Here is a 20,162-nt window from a genome sequence, read left to right as displayed (position 1 = left end):
TACTCTGTGGATTTCTCTTATTTGGTGGCATGTTAACGAAGGGTAACATCCCTGAAATAAAAATGATCTGCTACGCAGGGCCACATCCTCCCCATCCTGTTCTAATCCCAGACCTGGGCCACTGTGACCAGTACACACATTCCACGTGGGGTAGGCTGGCTAGGGAGCAGGCTGTGAAACCAGAAGCTGTTACCATTTTGGTGAAGATATCCACGCAAGCATTGCGGATCCTCTCTGGGGTGGCAGGGCTGTCCAGCCTGAACAGTTCAGTCAGGCCAGACTCCTTCCTCGCTGAGTAGATGGCATCCTTAATGGCATAAAACACTGAGGCAGACAGGAACAGAGGTGGCTCTCCCACAGCCTAGACAGAGCACAAGCAAGAGTGAGGCTGCAGCCCAAAACAGTCTTGGCCCTGGAAAGACTAATGAGCTAACAGAAAGATGAGCAAGCCCCACTGACAATCAGGAATTGTTCCCACTCCTCATTCCTTTTTTGTAACTTCTCAGTCTCCCAGATGTGATCAGGAAGGAAAGGCCAAGCCAAAACAGCTCCTTGCCTTCCAGAAGTGAACTTCAGTCTACCTGATATTACCTGTGAGGAAACACAAAGCTGAAACAGCCTCCAGTCTGCCAGGTGTGATTAGCGAGGAAAGATTGAGCTAAAACAACACCCAGTCCATTTAAAGAAGAGACAGGAGGAGAACGTAAGCTTTCTGACACAGCGAGGCTGTTGTGAAGGTAAGAGGGATTAACACATTCTCACAGGTTTTTGGATAGTGCCAAAACTGCAGGAAAGGGAATCAGATAAGGAGACAGCGGTGAGTTGACTGGACAGAAAGCGTGTTGTTCCATCACTGAAGGTCCCTGCAAACTAGCAGGAATGCTTCCCTCGGGGTTTACACAAGTATTATCTAGTACTGAGGTCCCTGCCAGCCCCATTTTTCTTAATTCTGTCATCAGCACCAATCACCCAAAAAGTTCTCCTCATTGATGAAGATGTTCCTGTGGATGGAAGGGAAATGGGAAACTGTAAGGAGGCAGGCTGGGCATATACAGATAGGGGTGGCCTCTCCAAATGCGCTGTTAAACCATAAGTGAAGCAAATTAATTGACACTCTATACTCAGCCCTGCTCTGTGCAGCCCTCGCTAACTGCAGAGAACAGCACTGACTGCAGTGGAAACAGCTGAAGGACACGTGGATTAATAATGAAGCTTTAAGGGTGATATAAGCACTGTGAAACAGTAAAGAAAGCAAAACGTGAGAACTCAGACACAGGATCTTGGTATATCAGATCTGGGGGACGACAGTGCTGGAAATGTTATCCCGTAGCGGTGGCTGTGGTGCCAGGGAAGGGCAGCCAGGGAGCTGACATGCAGGGGAAGGCTGGCAGCCTCTGTGACAGCACAACTGGCACAGCTAAGCCACTTCAGTTCTCTCTAATGGACAATCAGGGTGGCATTGTGCTGGTTATTTCAGTTCTTCCTACCTATAAGGGACAGTGTAAATATTTCTGGTAAGGAATGGGAAAACTTCCTGACACCAGAATAAAGCCAGCATAACAAGATTAACTATTTACACACATGCATCATTATCACTCAGCTTCACATAATTCTAGAGCAGTGGGAGGCCTGCAGCTCTTGCAGGTATACCTTGGATGAATAAACCGCTTTGCTGTTTGGACAGTCACGGAGAAGGGACACATAGAATTCTGTTGGGATGTCTCCGAATGCTGGGATTTTGTACATCCCAGGTCCTCGAGTGTACAAGTTCCCTTCAGGAGAATAGCGCAGCTCCTCCATGGTGAAGAGCCCAAGGCCTTGGACAAATGCTCCTTCTATCTACAAATGCATCCAAACAAAGTTACATTCTTTTTTTTGTTGTCGTTCTTCCCTGCACAAGAACAGCAACAATTTCCACCAGAGTTTTCAGCCCTCCCCTCCTAATTCCCCACTTTTTGTCTCATGTCCCTTCTGCTGAGTACAGCTCAGCACTTTGCACAATTCCTGTGTTCCCATATGGATGTGACTGTATTTCACTGTCGGGTGAAGCAGTTTACAAATACAAGCAAACAGGTATACTGTAAATGCAGGACAAGAATTTTCTGATGAAACAAGGAAAAAACCCAATGCCAAAATATTGATTCCTTCACAGGCAGATTAACACTGAGTTGTACTTGCTGGTAATTCAAAGGACAAGAAGACTAAAAGGACTGAAGATGACATATCTGAAGACAAACTATTTTACACTTTCTATTTCAGTATAAATGCTTTTCTAAGTGCCTGCACATTCTCAGGTCATCAGCACAGACACCAGCAAAACCACCTCCATATCCATTCAAGTACTAAAGATTTCTTTGCATAGTTTTTCTACTGTCAACTTTAGGAGAATAAAGTAAATAATTAAAAAAAAAAAAAAAAAAGAGAAGGGAACAGCTATGAGAGGAGGATGTGCCTGAACAACCTTATGTGAAGAAGCTTTGCACCCACAGAGATCTGACAGGCAGATCAGTCCAAAGATTTGGCACAGACATTCATTAACCCAGCTCTGCGTACTTGTGCTCCTCCAGTCACAGCAGATCCTCTCTCTCCCGTGCCCCCAGACCCTCTGCAGCGTTTCATGTAAGGACACAGGGAATGGAGACGACTCCTTTGACAGGCTCTGTATAGATCTCTCTACTCCCAGACCCAACTGACAGGCTGTGAAGACAGGAAGGCTCCTTGTCTCCTTGGCCACTTCCAAAAAAAGTCTCTTTCAGAAAAAAAAGTCACTTCAAAGAAGTTTCATTTTAACTATAGCAGAGCTCTGCAACTTGTGCTCTCCTGTAAACCCCACATCCTGCAGCAGTTTCACTGGAGTTACACCGTATCAACATCTAAAGCTCGCCAGAGAGCCAAGATGGCTAGATGAGCACACGTGAGTGTCTAATGATTCATCTGTTGGTGTATCAAAAAACCCTGTGTTTATTACCTTTATTTTCTGAGAGGTATCATTGTGATTATTACTGCACAAAATATGGAAGTAAACTTATCCCTGCCCAAGGAATTTGCAAGTGACTGGTTCAATTTTCTACTGAGATTCCTACACAGCAGTAGCTGGAGGACAAAATCTACCACCCTAGTTCTTTATTCACAGAATTTTCACTGAGTTAAGTGGGACTTGATATTGACAGATAGGAGTATAAAAAAACCAGGTGTGGGATTTAGTCTCACATGCCACACTGTAGAAATTAAGCCTGGGATGAGATCATTCCATCATATTAGTATTCTCTGGATTCATTTCTTAGGCAAGGCAGATGCTAAAAAGCATCAATGTGGTGGTAACTGGGGAATATCCTGTAGTCTTAAAATCCAAGGCAAAAAAGCCCCAACAAGATATTTTCCTACATAATTCTGTGCCTATTGCAGAGTTAAGCATAGGTCAAACTGTTTTCATAGCTAGCCTAAAACACCTCATTGGATGCCCAAACTGAAAGTGCTCTGTTTGCAAAGGCACAACCTGGAGAGGGATAATGGCTCATCTAGAAAAGCCTGAGAGTAGTATGATCGCTTTAACATGGTGGAAATAGCAACACTATTTCGCTTACCTGTCCTATGTCTATGGCTGGGTTCAGACTGGTACCAACATCCATAACAATGTCTGTGCGAATGTTCTAAAAGGCAGAAATAAAGAATAAATCAGCACAGAACGTTGAAATCTGTACACCATGGTGTTGTATGAGTAAGGTATCCAACCACCACCCACACTTGGTCGGTGTTCAACAATCTATTTCAGCTCAACTCTTTGTATTGATTTTTAATCTGAGTTCATCCCTGAAGTAAATCAACGGGACTCACTGCAGTTTTCCCCAGAGATCCAGTGGACCCAATTTATATCAGTTCTAAGCTTCTAGCACCAGTGTTCTGTACTTGAGCATAAGCAACTAGGTCAGATTCTGATTATTTTTTTTTTTTCTTTCTAAAAGTCTTCAGTGCTATTTTTAATCATTAACTCAATTCCAGTATGTTTCTGTTCTTTTGTGCTAACACAGTGCTGCTATCTCTTACTTAAGCAAATCCAATAACTTTTGCAATCATTCATTAAGCCTCCTAATATCCCTGCCACTGGGTAGATAATTATCGTTTTATTATACTTTACGGATTGTTGCACTGTGGAACAGAGGAGTTAAGAAATTTACTGAAGGTCACACCAGACCAATGGCAGAGCTAGGAACAGGCTGACACCCAGTATTTGTTCTAGCTCCCTGTGAATGTTTCCTTCACCTAAACACAGAGGGTTATTTCATTGCTGACCCCCTCACCTTGTGGTCACCTGTCAGGCAATCTATCTCAACCTCGGAGCAAGCAACACCATAACTGAAGTAGCAGAATGGTCTCCCTTCATTCTTTTCAAAGTTGTAGCCAAGGTCAGGAATTCTTGATGCAAAGAAAAACAAAGCCACATTTCCTTCCATGAACAGTCAAACTGAATACAAATACATTGCAACGTTGAAATCCTAATTCACTTTTGTTTCATCCCTTCCATCAAGCCCAAGCAGAAACGAAAAGTGTAAACTGTAAATAGTAATCTGCTAAACCTGTTCTGTATTCCAAACCCTGACTGAAACTATCAAACTATTTCAGCCGTCTTTATTTTCCCATGAATCTTAGTGCTTGTGATGACCATTATGACCTCATTCCCACCAATCCAGTAAGAAATCTTTCGCATTTAGAGTGTAGTTGAATGTTTGTTGGAGGTCATTAAATTTCAGAGCGTAATCAAGTTGAACCAAAAACTGGATTAAGCCAAGAATGGATTTTAAGCACAGTTCAAGACAAAATTTGTATCTGGTATTAATACCTTATCTGAGCACTGGTTTATTAAAATACTGACAGTCACTTACTTAAGAGAAAAAACACATTTCAGAGATGCAACAGAAATGAGCTCACAGTGTATTTTAGTCCTAAATAGGCTTATCTGAACACTGTGTTTAGTTTTTTATGTCAATCCCTCTGCCTCAAAGATGATGGATCTCTCTTCCTCCAGCAACAAAGCTGACTAAGAAAAGTGCCTCATTTCAGAACAGCACAGGAACCAGTAAGAGCTTAAATGGGAGAATGAAATTGAAAACACTCACTCCAGCCAATTGCCGTAAGCAGCTTTGCTCTCAAGGACAACTCCTGCCCCCTTTTTCCCTGCACCGTTCTAGTGCAGCTCTAATCTAATCACGAGGCTGATGCAGAGCAGAGCCCCAGGCAAAGCTCTGTTTTCATTTATGCCTTCTCAGACCTAGGTCAGCTAGAGCGAAGTTAGATCTACTTCAGGTTTACATGAGATCTCAACTTGGCCCCCAGGGCTGTGCTCCATCAGGAACCGATTCTCCTCAGCTTAACATTTCTAGGTAGGAAAGGGAACACAGCCCTAAATCAGAGCAGGGACAGGGGGGATAGGGGCTGTAAATCCTCCCAGAATTTCCCTGGCTGCAACCCATGCAATCGAGTAAAAGCTGTGCCTCTGCAGTGTGAATATTCACTCACCTATAAAACCCCGTGGCCGACAGGCTAACGCAGTTCTCATAGGCGGCTTTAATCTGGGAAAGTGAACAAGAGTTTGAAAACAGTAGTTGCCCAGCCAGTCCCTGCAAAATAGCTGCCTCAAACACATTTCCAGGAGAGCATGAATAGAAGGTGTCGAGTGACAGACAGCTGTCATGCTACCCAGCACCAGCAGTGCCAAGGGAAACGTCATGATGCAGTTGCTTCCCCAAAGAGCCCCGTCAGCAGCTACCAAGGCCAGAACTTGCCTGTTGGCAGAGGGATAAGACTTGCTCTTGTTTATTCAGCTCTCAGCTACAGGTTAGACTTTCAACCTCAGAGACAAAGGTTAAACTGACAGTCATCTTGACTTCAGTGAGGCCACAGGGAATCTTATCCTGACTTTCAACTCATAAAGTCAAAGCTTCTCCCATGAAAAGACCACCTTGGATCTGAAAATGGCCCGAGAGGCTTACAGCACCCCGATCTCTTACTGTTGAGGGTACAGGGAAATTGCAGCCAAGGAGCACTACAGGAGGCGGACAGCAGCTCAACAAAAAGTCATCTTTATTACAGAATCCCTTCACTACAAATCAGATTTTTTCCTGCCCAAGACTATAGCCTAAATAGAAAGATATATGTAAACACTCAAGACTTATTTGGTCAAGTTTGTCACAGGCAGGCCCCAGGACTGGGAGAAATCTCAGTATTAAAGTCATAACTGATGTTTTAGTTTCTGTTTCACTGTCTTTGCTAGCAAGATGCAGAAGGCCTGGCGAATACACCTGCATACAGGGTTTGGTAATTAGAATGATCATTGACAATGCCCCCTTGTCTTGTGACAGACACAAACAGCTTACCCAGTCTTCCCAGGATCCTTTGGGATTAGACTGTTTGATCGGCTCAAGTCTTTTTAAGATAGTCTGACACGCGTTCTAGAAACAAAGAGAGAGAAGCAGTATTTTAAGATTTGAAAAGTCAGCTTATAGTATTAAGAGCCCTGTAAGAGTTTCAAAGAACCTTCTGTTTAAATCAATATTGCCTTCAGTGTATCACAACAAGGAATAAAGTTCACTAACAGATGTCATGCTATATAGGAAGAAATGTTGACTGAAAAAGATTTTAAAGCAGATTGGCTGTGCCGATAGCAGAAGGAAATCCCAAATACAGCACAGAACTTCCCATAGCATGACACAAAATATCAGAAGTCCACCTATTTATACAGTAACTTTATCTGTGCCAAGTCATAGCAGGACATCTTAACATATCTAGCAAGATTATCTGTAACACACAAAAAAATACCTTGCAAAATTCAACCTACTCAGACAATCTGTGCAGAGAATAAAAACAGCCTGATTATTTTACTTTGTGGATTACTCTTCCCCTTTTCTTTAAAGCTGAGAATGAGCAGTCCTAAATTCCTTTTTTCAGTGGAAAAGTCACATACCCTGCAAATATTTGTATCCGTAACCACCACATCAGAGCTGAGTGTGGCAACACTTAGAGGTTCTGGAGCACAGCCCACAAACCATCTACTATTAATATTTGTAACACAATATATTTGTTATAGATAAGGCTGCATTAATTATGAAGCTAGCTAGCTATTTAAATGGATGTTTTGTTCTGTTCATTTTTAACAACCTGAAAAAAATATGGTCATTCATCACCTAACACCACTGGTAGTTATAGTAGGTAAAGAACTTAAAGGTATCCTTAGCCTGGAATTGCCTTTTGATGGTTATGTTTTCCTTAAGCAGTAAATACATATCAGCTTCTCATGTTCTAGAGTCCTAGCTTATAACCCACTAGTTTAAATAACTCCGTTTCCATACATGAACGGCCATTCCATTGATGTCCGCGCTGACAGATGCGGCTGTCGGGGAGGTATTGGGGACAGTGTTTGTGCTGGTCTCACTGATGTAAATTTTGGAGGTCGGGATGCCCAGTGTCCTACTAGCAACCTGCAGAGCAAAGGTAAACAATTGGTAAGCAGCTCTTCTGATACATGAGCATTATCATTCCCTGCTTACACTGCTAGGATCCACACCGCAACCTCTACCCTCTCCCGTCCCAAATTTCGTTTTTGTTCAAGTCCCATTTAATTTGGTGACTGAAAGCTAATGAGAACATTGTTAGGTTTGCCCTTCACAGGCTGAATGTGTGCAAGCACATACATGTACACTTTCGCCACACAGACAGACATTCACTTCACTATTGTGAGACTAAATTCCTCTCTCAACAATTATAAGAATCAGAGGATAAAGAGGCCTATTAGATTCCTCTTTCATTTCCATGCCAAAGCAGTGTTGCTCCCTTAGGCCTTTTTAAGTACAAAGGTGTTAGCATACGCAGATAGATATATTTTTTTAAAAAAAGTCATATTGCAAGCATATGTAAACTGTATTTTTATGGGATGAAATGAAATTGCCAGAGAAGTTTGTAAGCGTAAGAAGATTGTGAGCATAAACTGTATTATCTAGATAATAAGAGTTAAGATGATGAAGAATCTAATTCTCGTACTTAAATGTGAGAATACTCTGGAAATCTAGCACTGCTGCTGAAACAATTAAGAGAAATTAGTCATGATTTTTTACCCTATGCATGCACGTAGAGGAAGTGCCAAACTGTCTGAGGCAGTACTATACAGTGGGTGTAATTTTTCTGAAAAGATGTCTCATGTGGTTAACTCCAAACTCATTATTACCTGAATCATTTTGGTGTGAAGTCCTTGGCCCATCTCAGTCCCTCCATGTGTAAGTAACACAGAGCCATCTGTATACACATGAATCAGAGCTCCAGCCTATAAAAGGAAACATTAATCCAAGAGTCATCATAAATGATCTAGGGAAATCCTTAGCAGATTTCAGTTACAAATTATAGAGAGAATTAATGCAGAACTAGACCAAAATCATTATTCAGTGTAATTCAAGCCACTAATTTACACTTGAGGTGAGTTTGGTTTAATCTCACCAACTCACTAGAAGTTCCAACGACCCAACAAATCTCAGTCAGTATTTTCAGCTCAGAAAGCCAGTGAAGTAACCTAAATCTGCCCCTTCACCTAAACTTGCAAATACCACTGACAGTCCATCAAGTCAGGTCAAATACAGGAACAGTGTTTAGACTACTGAGGAAGAAGGAATAGGCAGGGAAGTTAACATAACACAACACAATACCATGGAAACATAGCTGCACTGTGGTGTCTTTTGACAATATAAACTGGTAACTGTTGCATTGCTCATTTTGGTTTGAAAAATATGTGCTCTTCACTAATTTACTACTCCTGTGAAAGGCTCCCTTTTGGTACAAACAGAGGATGGCCTGGAGGAGGCAGCATAAATCTAGCTTCTCTACTGGAAAGATGAATGACACAGACCTGGTTCAGAAATGGGATAGTGAAACTGATGCCAAATTTGGTAGGAATGATACACATCCCCCTCTTCTTCCAGCGATTCTGCCTGCAAGGAAAGAACATTACTCATACTCATGAGGCTTTCATCGCAGTTCAGTACTACGCTTCCCTCCAACAGCTTGGGTTTCAAAGCAGAAATCAAATACCTGAATGCAATATAGACTGAGTTAATCAGTAATTTTTATGAAAGATTGGCTTGTTCATGGGTTCTAACAGGAAGAAATCCAAACTGAAGGTGCTCCCGAGGCATTATAGAAGCAATTGTCTGGATTATTAACTATTCAGTTGTACATACAAGCCAACTAGGAAAAAAAAAAAGACTATAAGGCAGGGGAAAGCCTAAGCAAATTACCTTGATAGCCATTTGAAAAGCCTGCTTGGACTTAGCAAACACCCTCTCCCTTCTCTACATTTCCCTTACAAATTTATGTCATGCTAGATCTGAATCCTGCCTTATTTAAGCTACCAGCTCACTGATAGAAGTTTCTTCCCACAGTGAACATGAATATATTTCAAACAGAGAAATTTTTAGAAGTCAATGCAAATATAAGGTCTGACTTCATATCACTCAAGCTGCTAAGAAAACTTCACAGGTTAGTAGGCAACAGGTGCACTCAGTAACAGGACAGCTCCAGAACACCTACTTGTTGAATTCTTCAATTAATTTCTTCCTGGCATGATAGCTAGAGCTTGACAAACATTCATCCCAGCATCTTCGTAGAGTAAATCCCTCCAGCTTTTGGTTAAAATGAGTCAGGTCTCCTTCATTATAAAGATTGAGCTTTCGCACCTTCCCAAAGAGACATATGAAGGACATGCCAAGTTTAATGTTTCAGACTAGGTCTTTTTAATAGATGACATCAAAAACATGTTGGTTCCTAGTGTTATTCCTCCGCTCACTCTACAGAACAATAGAATTAACAGACATGTATCTGTTTATGGGAAAGGGGGACTAAAACATTAAGGCTGGGAATTTTCAGTAGAGGTTCGGACTTAAGCACATTGTAAATAAGATTAAGGTACTTAGTGCCTTTGGACTTTTTATTTTTTAATATCTATCCTTAAAGCAGGTGTTTCACAACTGAAGCTATTCAGGGAACATAATGAAGCAGAAGATAATCCATGCTATAATGTGGCAGATCTACAGAAAGTTTGAGATTCTGCTAAGGGCTTAGCAAAAATGAAGCAAAAGTTCTTATGCTTAGTGATTTTCTGTAGTTCAGTTCCCTGAGCTTATTCAAAGGCAGCACCACCCTGAAACGTGTCAGTGGATCTGTACCTCCTCAGGTGGCAGGCCACACTTCTGAGCAATGTCGCTCATCCAGCACTCAGCGATCATCATTCCTTGGGGCCCTCCAAAGCCACGGAAGGCTGTGTTGGAAGGCAAGTTGGTCTTGCAAACAATGCCCACACTGTTGACATTAGGAATGTTGTAGGAGTTATCCAAATGAAACAGGGCTCTCTCTATAACCTGGTGAAGAGAAGGAAAATGGGGGTGAATACATTTTCCATGAATCATGTCAGACTTCCTACTAGCTACCAAAACCAGACAGAAAGCTCTGAAGCTAATTTACAACCAGCACTTTCTCTTGTATCCTGCAATTCTGTAGTCAACACAGCTGGATGAGCACTGCGGTGCAGTCAGTACTCCGCCCATTTGCAATGGTGTGTCAAGTGGTACCCTCCTGAAGGCCAGGACAGTAAGCATACTTCTCTGCTGAGACTTGAGACCCTGGGGCAGATTGAGCTTCAAAGTCCTTTGTTGGCCACGGGCTCATGCTGAGCCAAACTGCTACTAAATACCATTACTCACCTGGAAGAACCAGAATATTCTTTTAATTACACTGAGTAATCTGTTACTGGAAAAGAAAGCTTGCTGATATTAAGTGACTCAGCAACTGGGCTATGGCAGTAAGGGCAGCTATATGAAATAAAGATTTTCAGTAGCTACATCTAAACTGCAAGGTTTGAGATCTTTGTCCTCTAATGGTCCAAACTGGGAAAGGACGAGAGCTTCTTTCTGGTTTGTGTTCCCAGATCTCCCTTCCAGCAGCAGCACAGAGAGGAGATTATGCACACCCCAACCTTATTTCAATATGGAGCACTTGCTAGTTCCCCGATTCAGACACGGTCAAAAAGACAGTTCCCATAGATGTACTCTCAGACAGGCCCTTGGTTTACGCAAAGACATTTCTCTGCAATTCTGCTTTGCCCAGCACCAACCACATTGCTAGCGTCAAATTGGCTATGGTCAAGAGATTTTGCAGTTCTCTCCTACTAAAATTGATTCATTTTTGCAGAAAGTGATCAAAGACTCAGTGGACTAGGAAAGGGAGCTAGAATAAACTTGACTGACACTAGGCTATTGGGTTGGTCACTCGGACAACAGAAAAGGAAAGTTTTTTACTCATGAGCACAAAAATTCTTGGAGTCAAATGTGTGAGTCAGGCCTATTCTTAGTGCCTGTGAATGCAATGTTAACTTTAGCCAGTCCTTAAGAAGCTTGCTGATTTAGGCGCTCTGCCCTGATCAGCCTACTAACTTGGATGTTTCTAATGCCAAGGAACTAGCTTTTCCCAAAGCTGGGGAACTGTCAGTCATCTTGCATTGTGCAACAAGTTTCCCATCACAGCTCCCTGTAATGCAAAGCAAACTTTCTTGACCCTTTTGCCTAATCCAAGCTATTACAGCATCAATAAGAATTATGTGGCACATGCCAAGGCAGGTCAGTTGGCACAGAGAGCAGCTGTAGAAGCTTCAGAAACCTAGCAAGGTCTGGTTTCAGTCATGTCTGAGAGCAAGATGTGCAAGCAATGCTGTAGCCAACAACTCTCTGAAGTCAGAGCAAAAGGTTGCACAGGGAAATATCTTCTGTCTAGTTAGCCATCAAAGTTTTACTTACACCATAAGAGAGGTCTACAGAGTTGCCCCCATTGCTGTAGTATGACACCTCCAGACTCTTGACTTTCCCATTCTTCATGAAACCAACCTGTCAAGAGAGTGTCCTCAGTGATCCGTTTCCTATAGAATGCTCTGTTTCATGCTTCCCTCCAAAAACTGAATGGACCTTACGCAGGCAAAAGGCTGACTGTCCTCTGCTGCCGTATAGGACACAGGCAGCAGCTGAGGAAGCTTCCCAGTAAAGGGTCTGTGTATGCATCTTAATCTTGCTTCAGAGACCTCTTCTAAAATAAGTGCTGGCCAGTTGTCACAGCCACACTTTCCTTAACAGGTTTTTGTTTTGAAGAGCAGAAGCAGTTGCATAGGGATTGAAGAGGAAAGGAAATTTGTCAAAACAAACAGTGGAATTATACCATAAACAATGGGGGAGCATCTAAAAGCGATGGGATTATGAAAGGGGCAAAACCTCAGTCGCAAGGAAGAGGGAAGTATTTGTGCTGAGGTCAGAAGAAGGGAACCATCTAAGCCAAAAGAACCTCTGCAGGACTTTAACAGAAAAAATGCTATAATCCAGCTGACCTGATCCGTTTGCAGCAGGGGAGATCAGCAGTGAAACAACCGGAGCAGCAATTTTTTCACAGCATTTTACTACTCTGACATTTCAGGTGACGACACTGAGTCAACATGCATTCATTTCATATGTATGCATACCTTGTACCTCCCCAGGAAGGGATGTCTGCCACCACTTATCAGCATGTCCTCGTCTCGATCCAGCATGCACCTTACTGGGCGGCCAGTTCTGTTAAAGGATATATTTATCAGGCAAAGCCTGAAACACACCACAATACAGGCCCTACAGAGCAAGACTCTCCTCTTTTGGGTGAGCATTGTCTTTCCAGAGTGGCAACGGGGAGTTAGGGGTAAACTGCTTGGTTTACATATCTTCCTCTTAAGAAGATGGCAAGACTGAGAAAAAAGGGAAAAAAAATTAAGAACTTCAGGTTGGGACCTGTTCATCGAAACTCTTGTGGAGACTCTTGTATTAAAAAGAATCTCTTACAGAGACAGATGCTAATAACTGAGCAATCACCATTTTCCAGATTATTTCTCAAGACACTGTCTCAGCTTTGCAAAAGAGAAGGCCATACGGAGTTATATAATAATGCTAAGTATGAACTAGCCTTCAATTTGACCTTGTTTATCTGCTTATTTATTATCCAAGGAGGAAAACAACGAGCAGAGGAGCTGCTCTTCATTTTCTAACAATTCTGCCTTCCCAGTGACTCTCTTCAGGTTGTACAAATATCTAGGGAATGCCATAGATTTTATTTCATAACCTTTGGGATATAAAACAGCAGTTTGGCTGGCGGAGATAAAGGAAAGAAAAATGCAGATGTATTACTGATTAATGAGAGAAAGCAGGCGGTTTGCTCAAAGCAGGAAAAACAAAGCTGATTTAAGTACAGGAGCTTCATTTTGGCTCTCCTCTTCCAAAGGTACTTTACTAAATTGCTACTGCATTGCAAGACCCACCTAGCATTGCCAGTGGGATGCATCCTGAACTACAAGGGCCGTATTGGGAAGGGCGGTGTTATGCACACTACACAAATGTCATCTCAGAGGTCGTGTTCCCTCACAACCACAGAAACTTGCACAGTTAAAGACGAGCCTATATCAAAACTTCAGAAACCAGAAGCACATTTCAAATCTATGCTTCACAAATGGTTATAGCCTAGGTCCGTTCCCTGAGTTTTTAGGGGTTTGAAAAGTGTGGATTTCTGTTCAGTGGCCTGCCACCCTTCCAAGGGAAAAACCCAAAGAGACAGTTTGTAGAAGAGCAGAGAAACAGTGGCCCAAGGTTGGTGTAGTGGAGTTTCAAGCAAGGAAGAGACTCTCATACCTCTACTACACAAAGCAAGCATGGCTAGTGCTGGATTTTCAAAAGGTTTGTGATGGAGAGGCAGATAATTTGTGATACAAGAGTTTTCAGAGCAGAGTAAGGAGTTTTCCCCCTTTACTATTAAAAGCTGACATTCACGCATAAGATTAGCCCCTCTGAGCTGGTTCAATTCCTCCTACCAGCTAAAAGGCCATTAGGTACATCCTTTGGGAAATCCCAGGCTTGCTATAAGCTCTACAGTAACAAGGCATGAAGAGTCTTGAAAGTGCTCCAGTGCAAACAGTGTCCCAGAAAGAAGCAGGCTGGACCAGTCTGAAAGGAAAAGCCCTGTTCCCCACACCCAAACTTACTTGAAGGCTGCAACAGCTACTGCAGTTGTCAAAATAGTGTTCCTAGTCTCTTTTCCTCCAAACCCTCCTCCCATTCTTTTCACTCGAACCACAATCCGATTTGATGGGACTCCCAATGCATTAGCAGCAAACTCCTAAAGGAAAATGGAACAGCAGAACACGTACAGAGCTGAGCTGTGTTGAGAACTAGATACGATACCAACATATTGCCTTTCTGCAATCAAAGCAGCAGTGCAAATACTCCGTTATATTGCAAGTCCTATTGGTCCTGCAATTGGATTTGGTGCAATTGGAACCAGTAAGTTCAGTATTTCATCTCTGAGATGGGAAGGCACACAGTGCTTCAGCGGACAGCACCAGATTCAGGAAGAAACTGGCATGAGGTGAGGTTACCAAGACACAGGTCTCATTTAGCACAGAGTCTGACATCCATACCACTCTGTCCATTCTCCTCACTCTATTATGAGACCTTTGGGCAGTCTTGGTGAGTCAGTAAACAGGCCAAAGACACCCCATAGTGCCAGCAGCCTCTCTCACAAGATGGCAGAGTTGGTATATGTAGTCAGTGCTTATACCACCTCTTTCTGACATGTCATTCAACAGCCATGCCTACTGACCAGCTGGCACCCTCTCTAGAAAGGGTTAAGCATTCAATCCCTGGGGACAAAGATGTGCTGCCAACAGAAACGTCTCTGTCACCTGGAAGCAGATTCAGGACATGAGTGGGATAGATACGGACTTTGGATCCAGTACCCAACTCTAAGTCTATGTGGTGTTGTTGGTTTGTTTGTTTGTTTTTTTTTAATTCAAGACAAGATAGGACCAACTGTAAAACAACCATTTATCTAGTCTGAAACTGAGAAACAAATGCCTTTTAGGTAGCAGGTCAACGAGACAGTACCTGTGTCTTCATTAGGTTTTGCGTTGACACAAAGAGTTCCATCTCACCATCTTCCCCCTTTGGCACAGCCACAGTAGCATGAGTTTCCAGATAGAAATGCTCTTGCCCACCAAGGTACATCTCACCTAGAAAATGGAAAGAAATGCCTCAAAAATAAGGTGTCCCTGGTGCTTTAAGTTGTCTCTTGTCACATACTGCTCGTAAGCTATCGCCTTTATGACAAGTGTAAAATGAAAACCCTTTGCATTGCCCAGCATTGGATATCCCTAGCTCTAAAATTGATACTTCTGGTTCAACATTACAAAAATAAACCCTAAAACCCCAAAGCACCCCAGATACTGCCCCCTACCTCCACTTTCTAGAAATCTTCAGTCCAAAACCACAAGTGGAAGTGGCTGGCATTTCAAAAATAATCCTGCACGCCATGCCATTAACCTAGCATCCCTTAAGATGCAGTATTTGGTGCCTTTCAGACTGCCCTCATAACACCACTGAGATGAAGGATAAAAATAAATCAAGCATAGTTTAGCTGAGCAGATCAAGTACAAGGTTACACACTTTGAAACAGGGGAACAAAAATAGAAAGCCAAAACGCCTTAAGAAGATCTAACTTCAAATCATCTCTCTGTCACTGCCAGTGGCTCTTTCCCAGGACATCCTACCTGGCAGTGCTGAGGGTACAATTTCCAGTCATGCTACATGCTATTAAATGTCAGAATCAACCTCCTTTCTCAGTCATGGCCCTGGTCTATTCAGCTGCCAAAATTAATATTCAGAGCAGTTCGTGAAATCCTGTTCCTCTCTTCCTTTTATTCAATTCAGCAACAACAAAATAGCTGCCTTCATTAGGTACATCAGTGAGAAATGGGCACGTGTATGAGACAACGCCTACTCTGATATGTAGCAGGGGCCCTTCTCTTGTCTCCTCGACGGGGTTGGCCTGGCATTCACACAGTACTGCAGCCTTTTAAATAAGCTATTCTTCTAGCTGAGAAGAATTTCTGCCTTGCCTGGCACAGTGGTTTCATTTTGTGCAATATGGTGCACTACAAGAAACAGTTAACAGCTTCTGACACCTTTGAAGTGCCAGCGCCAGTGGCTGACTGCAGAGCAAAGTCTCAGCAATGCGTACCAAAATACAGCAAACAACAGACCTGGAAATGGGTGTTTCTGTTAAATAACTTCCCTCTTCCTCCACAAGGAGGTAAGGGGTTTTTGCTTCCCTGTGATCTTTGAGATAATCCCTTCGTAGCAGGCTTTGTGTCTGTAACTGATTAAACTTCCCTCTCAGATCTATAAGAGGAATACAACACCCTTTTATTGATAAATACATAATCCTTCAAAAGGTCTGATGTTTGAGACTCCTCCTCTCGGGAGCTATTGATCGTGATACATACACCAAGCAATAACATTGGTCTGACAGAATATCCTAGTTCACGGCTCTGGCACTCTCCCCTTCTAACTCAACGATTTTAAACAACTGTTGATAATTGCTGTGTTAACCCATCTCTGTACAACCTGCTCGGCAGACTCCAACTAAATGAAACCAAGCAGTCCACCAAAAAAAACCTGTCCTCAGAGACAGACCAACGGTCAATGTTGAGAAAGCGTTACAGGGCAGTGCCATGTTCTTCATGACACCTACAGCCACCAATGTTAGTGGATCAGATTTTCAGATGCATTTATGTCCCATTTTCATAAAATACAATCGTATACCGGGTTAAAGGAATCTGACTGTCTAGAAGATTCAGACCAGACTATGTATGGACAGCAAAAAAGCTCCTATATGGATAAGTTTCAAAAAAAAAAAAAAATCACTTTGTAGAATATTTGCTTTAAAAAAAAAAGTGTCCTTTCATTGGAAGACAGTGTTTACAGGGGCACAGCTGGGAGCATCCAAGTCTGTCTGAAATTGAAATTAAATCATTCATGAGCTATTTGTATATAAACAGTTAGCTGAGACTTAATATTAAACTAATTTAGCCCCACAAGCCTCACTTCATGAATTCTGTCTCATATGCATAAAAAGGAGGCTGATAGCTCAACTTTTGTCACAAACTATCCTATTTTAAAAGAAGTATAAATGCTTATTCTCACCTTCCAAAATGTGATCAGATTCTTCAAATCCTTTCTTCACATCTCCCTTCTTAATCCTCTTTATAGTCTTAAGAAAGGATTGTTTCTCAATGGCTTCCTAGGAAACAATGACACAATGAAATTTTTGTGGAAGCAGCGTGAAAACAAAGCTTTCTCTGACTGAGGAAAAAATATCCAAGATAAAAAGCACAAGAACTTCTGAGCTAATATACAATAACTTTTCTTGGGGAAGCTCTACAAAGACATTTCACTTTTGCCAGAATTGAAGCTTTCCATAATAAAAAAAACCACAACACAACTCAGATCCACAGAACGATCAAACAACATCAGCAGCAGCAGCACATTTTTGGCTCCACTCTCATCTTCTCTGGTTGAATAAACAACTAGAAGTCTCAGAAAAGGAAAAGTTCTCACACATTTGTGAACCCAGAAATCAAACAAACAACCCAAAACCTCTGTCCACAGATGACAGTACCAATGTCTGTACTAGACAATTCAGAGTCTTTGTATTTACATGAATACAATTCACATTACAAAATACATGGTATGAAATACTGACCATTAAAAAAATAATTAGAAACCCACGGTCCTAATTTCTACCCAATAACAGCTTCATACAGTGTTTCTCATTTCTAGATGTGAATGCTGTATTAGATATTATCATTTGCTTTTACTTTCACGTAAGGAAATCTTGTCAACAGCTCCACTAGTTAAATAAAAAAAAGCATGAAGTGACACAAATTGTTGACATTACTTTCTTCATCTTTGAGAAAAGCCACTTAAGGGCTGTGTCCATACAGTCAGTGGAAATGTTCACAGTGGAGAGTGAAGTCTTGAAAATTAATTTCATCAGCTTAGAAACTAAAGAAGTGGTCTGCAGAAATCTGAGAAAAGCAGTGCAGTGAGAGCTAGAAGAGATGTTTTCACATCCTATTATTAAGTGTTATAAACCAGAGAATGAAGAATGAATGAATACCAATGAAGTCAGCAGGACCATACCAGAGACTATTGAAAGCAAGCACCTGCAGGTAAGAATGTAACTGACAGTAACCTTGTTAATTTAAACAAATTTTTGCTGAGCACAGTGTATATACCAGAGTTTGGTTTATCTTAGCTTTAAATAACACAGAACAAGTTAGCGTACACCCAATCAGTACCACATAAAGGTGTGTCCTCTTTAAATATGCAGATTCCTTCTATCTATATCCTGCTGCACCCACAAAGACTAGCAAAAGATGTGGCTAAATAACCATGTGTGAGAACAGAAGTTAACTAGACACCAGGGGGTCCCCAAGCTAAATGCAGAAGCAGATCTGAGCCATCTTACCTGAATTGTGACAATAGGTTTGAGTTCTTCATACTTAATCTTTACAGCTTTAGCTGCTCTTCTGGAATGTTCTTGTGTGTCTGCAAGAACTGCACCAATGATATGACCAACACAAGTGACCTACAGGCAAGATTAGGACCCACCGTTATTTGGAGTGTATATATGCAGTTACTGAGAGGCTCATGATAATTCTGTTCATCTGCTCCTTTTGGGCAGTTTTTCATTGGTTTGTTCAGACTGGTCTGTTTAAAACCAGTCAAGGGAAAACAATCACAAACAACTTTGGACAGTAACCAAGTGAACGAGCCTGTCCCAGTAGCCTACAGCTTAGAGAAGAATAAAGCAGGTAACACAGAGGAGAGGGGTGTGGGGCAAAGGGATTTATTGGATTTGGCACCAAGATTGCTATTGACTCCAGTGCAGTTAGGATTTATTTCTGTATAAGGTAGAGGACTTCACTAGACAATAAGAAATCTTATCTCCTGAGCAGTGTGATTGGAAAAGGCTATTTTTAACCACATACCACGTCCTCAGCAAAGACGGTCTCATCATTAGCGATGCCAGTGATGTTACTGCCAGGAACATCCTTGGCGGAGACAAAACACACAAACCCAGGAACACTCTGGGCTTCAGATGCATCTACAGAACTAAAGAAAGGAGGAGAGGCAGTGTTATTATTTCTCATTTTTGTTTTTGACAGCGCTTATGAGATACCAATACATTTTCAGGCTTGACTCCCTGAAGTTTGGTTCTGCAAAAGAGAAGGAATTTGTCACCTGAATATCATGTGAGACCAAGGCAGAAAGGGCAACATTAGACTAAAATAATTTGGGATCTATATGGATAATCTGAATCCTGACTGACCCTGATCACTAGTCTGCTTCTTTGGGTTATACTGTATCATACATCTTTTCCCTAAGGCGTACCTGAACTTGATCCAATTACCACATGTACTATAGATCCCAGAATGGTCGCGGTTGGGAGGTACCTCTGGAGACCATCTAGTCCAAGCCCTCACTAAAGCAGGTTCCCCTTGAGCAGGTTGCACAGTCGCATCCAGGCAGGTTTTGAAAGTCTCTAGAGCAGGAGACCCCACAGCCTCTCTGGGCAGCCTGTCCCAGTGTTCTGTCATCCTCAAAGTTCTTCCTCATATTCAGAAGAACCTCCTTGTGTTGCAGTTTGTGCTGGTTGCCCCTTGTCCTGTCGCTGGGCACCACTGAACAGAGCCTGGCCCCGTCCCCTTGACACTCGCCCTGAAGACATTTGTTTGCATCGATAAGATCCCCCTCAGCCTTCTCCAGGCTGAACAGCCCCAGCGCTCTCAGCCTTTCCTCAGCAGGGAGATGCTCCAGCCCCCTCATCATCTTCACAGCCCCCGCTGGACCCTCTCCAGTAGCTCCCCGTCTCCCGTGACCTGGGCAGCCCAGCACTGGGCACAGCACTGCAGGTGTGGCCTCACCAGGCAGAGTAGAGGGGGAGGGTCACCCCCCTCGCCCTGCTGGCCACGCTGCTCCCAATGCACCCCAGGATCCCACCGGCCTTCTTGGCCACCAGGGCACACTGCTGGCTCATGGGCAACCTGCTGCCCGCCAGCACTCCCAGGTCCTTCTCCGCAGAGCTGCCTCCCAGCAGGTTAACCCCTAGCCTGTATCCCTTGATACCCTTTAGCAAAGACAGAGGGATGTTAGTGATGGCATGTCTCCACTGTGGTCTTAGCTGCCACGATTCTGTTAAGGCAAGATTCCTCTCTGTCTATTGATAAA

General features: G+C 42.6%; 1 protein-coding gene across 2 annotated transcripts in view; it reads right to left on the bottom strand.

The window, feature by feature from the left end:
- The window catches only part of XDH (xanthine dehydrogenase), a 63,155-nt gene that overhangs the window by 4,143 nt on the left and 38,850 nt on the right, over positions 1 to 20,162 (bottom strand). For both annotated transcript variants that reach the window (XM_040611537.1, XM_040611536.1), the window contains 18 exons: positions 18,923 to 19,046; positions 18,400 to 18,519; positions 17,073 to 17,169; positions 14,976 to 15,100; positions 14,075 to 14,208; positions 12,536 to 12,623; positions 11,826 to 11,912; positions 10,203 to 10,394; positions 9,568 to 9,713; positions 8,888 to 8,969; positions 8,216 to 8,311; positions 7,344 to 7,472; positions 6,372 to 6,446; positions 5,515 to 5,567; positions 4,299 to 4,413; positions 3,585 to 3,650; positions 1,651 to 1,839; positions 194 to 361 (listed from right to left, as the gene is read on the bottom strand). In XM_040611537.1, the coding sequence (XP_040467471.1) occupies positions 194 to 361; positions 1,651 to 1,839; positions 3,585 to 3,650; positions 4,299 to 4,413; positions 5,515 to 5,567; positions 6,372 to 6,446; positions 7,344 to 7,472; positions 8,216 to 8,311; positions 8,888 to 8,969; positions 9,568 to 9,713; positions 10,203 to 10,394; positions 11,826 to 11,912; positions 12,536 to 12,623; positions 14,075 to 14,208; positions 14,976 to 15,100; positions 17,073 to 17,169; positions 18,400 to 18,519; positions 18,923 to 19,046 (2,086 nt within the window). The remainder of the gene's footprint in view (positions 1 to 193; positions 362 to 1,650; positions 1,840 to 3,584; positions 3,651 to 4,298; positions 4,414 to 5,514; positions 5,568 to 6,371; positions 6,447 to 7,343; positions 7,473 to 8,215; positions 8,312 to 8,887; positions 8,970 to 9,567; positions 9,714 to 10,202; positions 10,395 to 11,825; positions 11,913 to 12,535; positions 12,624 to 14,074; positions 14,209 to 14,975; positions 15,101 to 17,072; positions 17,170 to 18,399; positions 18,520 to 18,922; positions 19,047 to 20,162) is intronic.

Source organism: Falco naumanni, chromosome 12 (genome assembly GCF_017639655.2).
Source record: "Falco naumanni isolate bFalNau1 chromosome 12, bFalNau1.pat, whole genome shotgun sequence".
Lineage (NCBI taxonomy): Eukaryota > Metazoa > Chordata > Aves > Falconiformes > Falconidae > Falco > Falco naumanni.
This window is presented reverse-complemented; position numbering and strand designations above follow the sequence as displayed.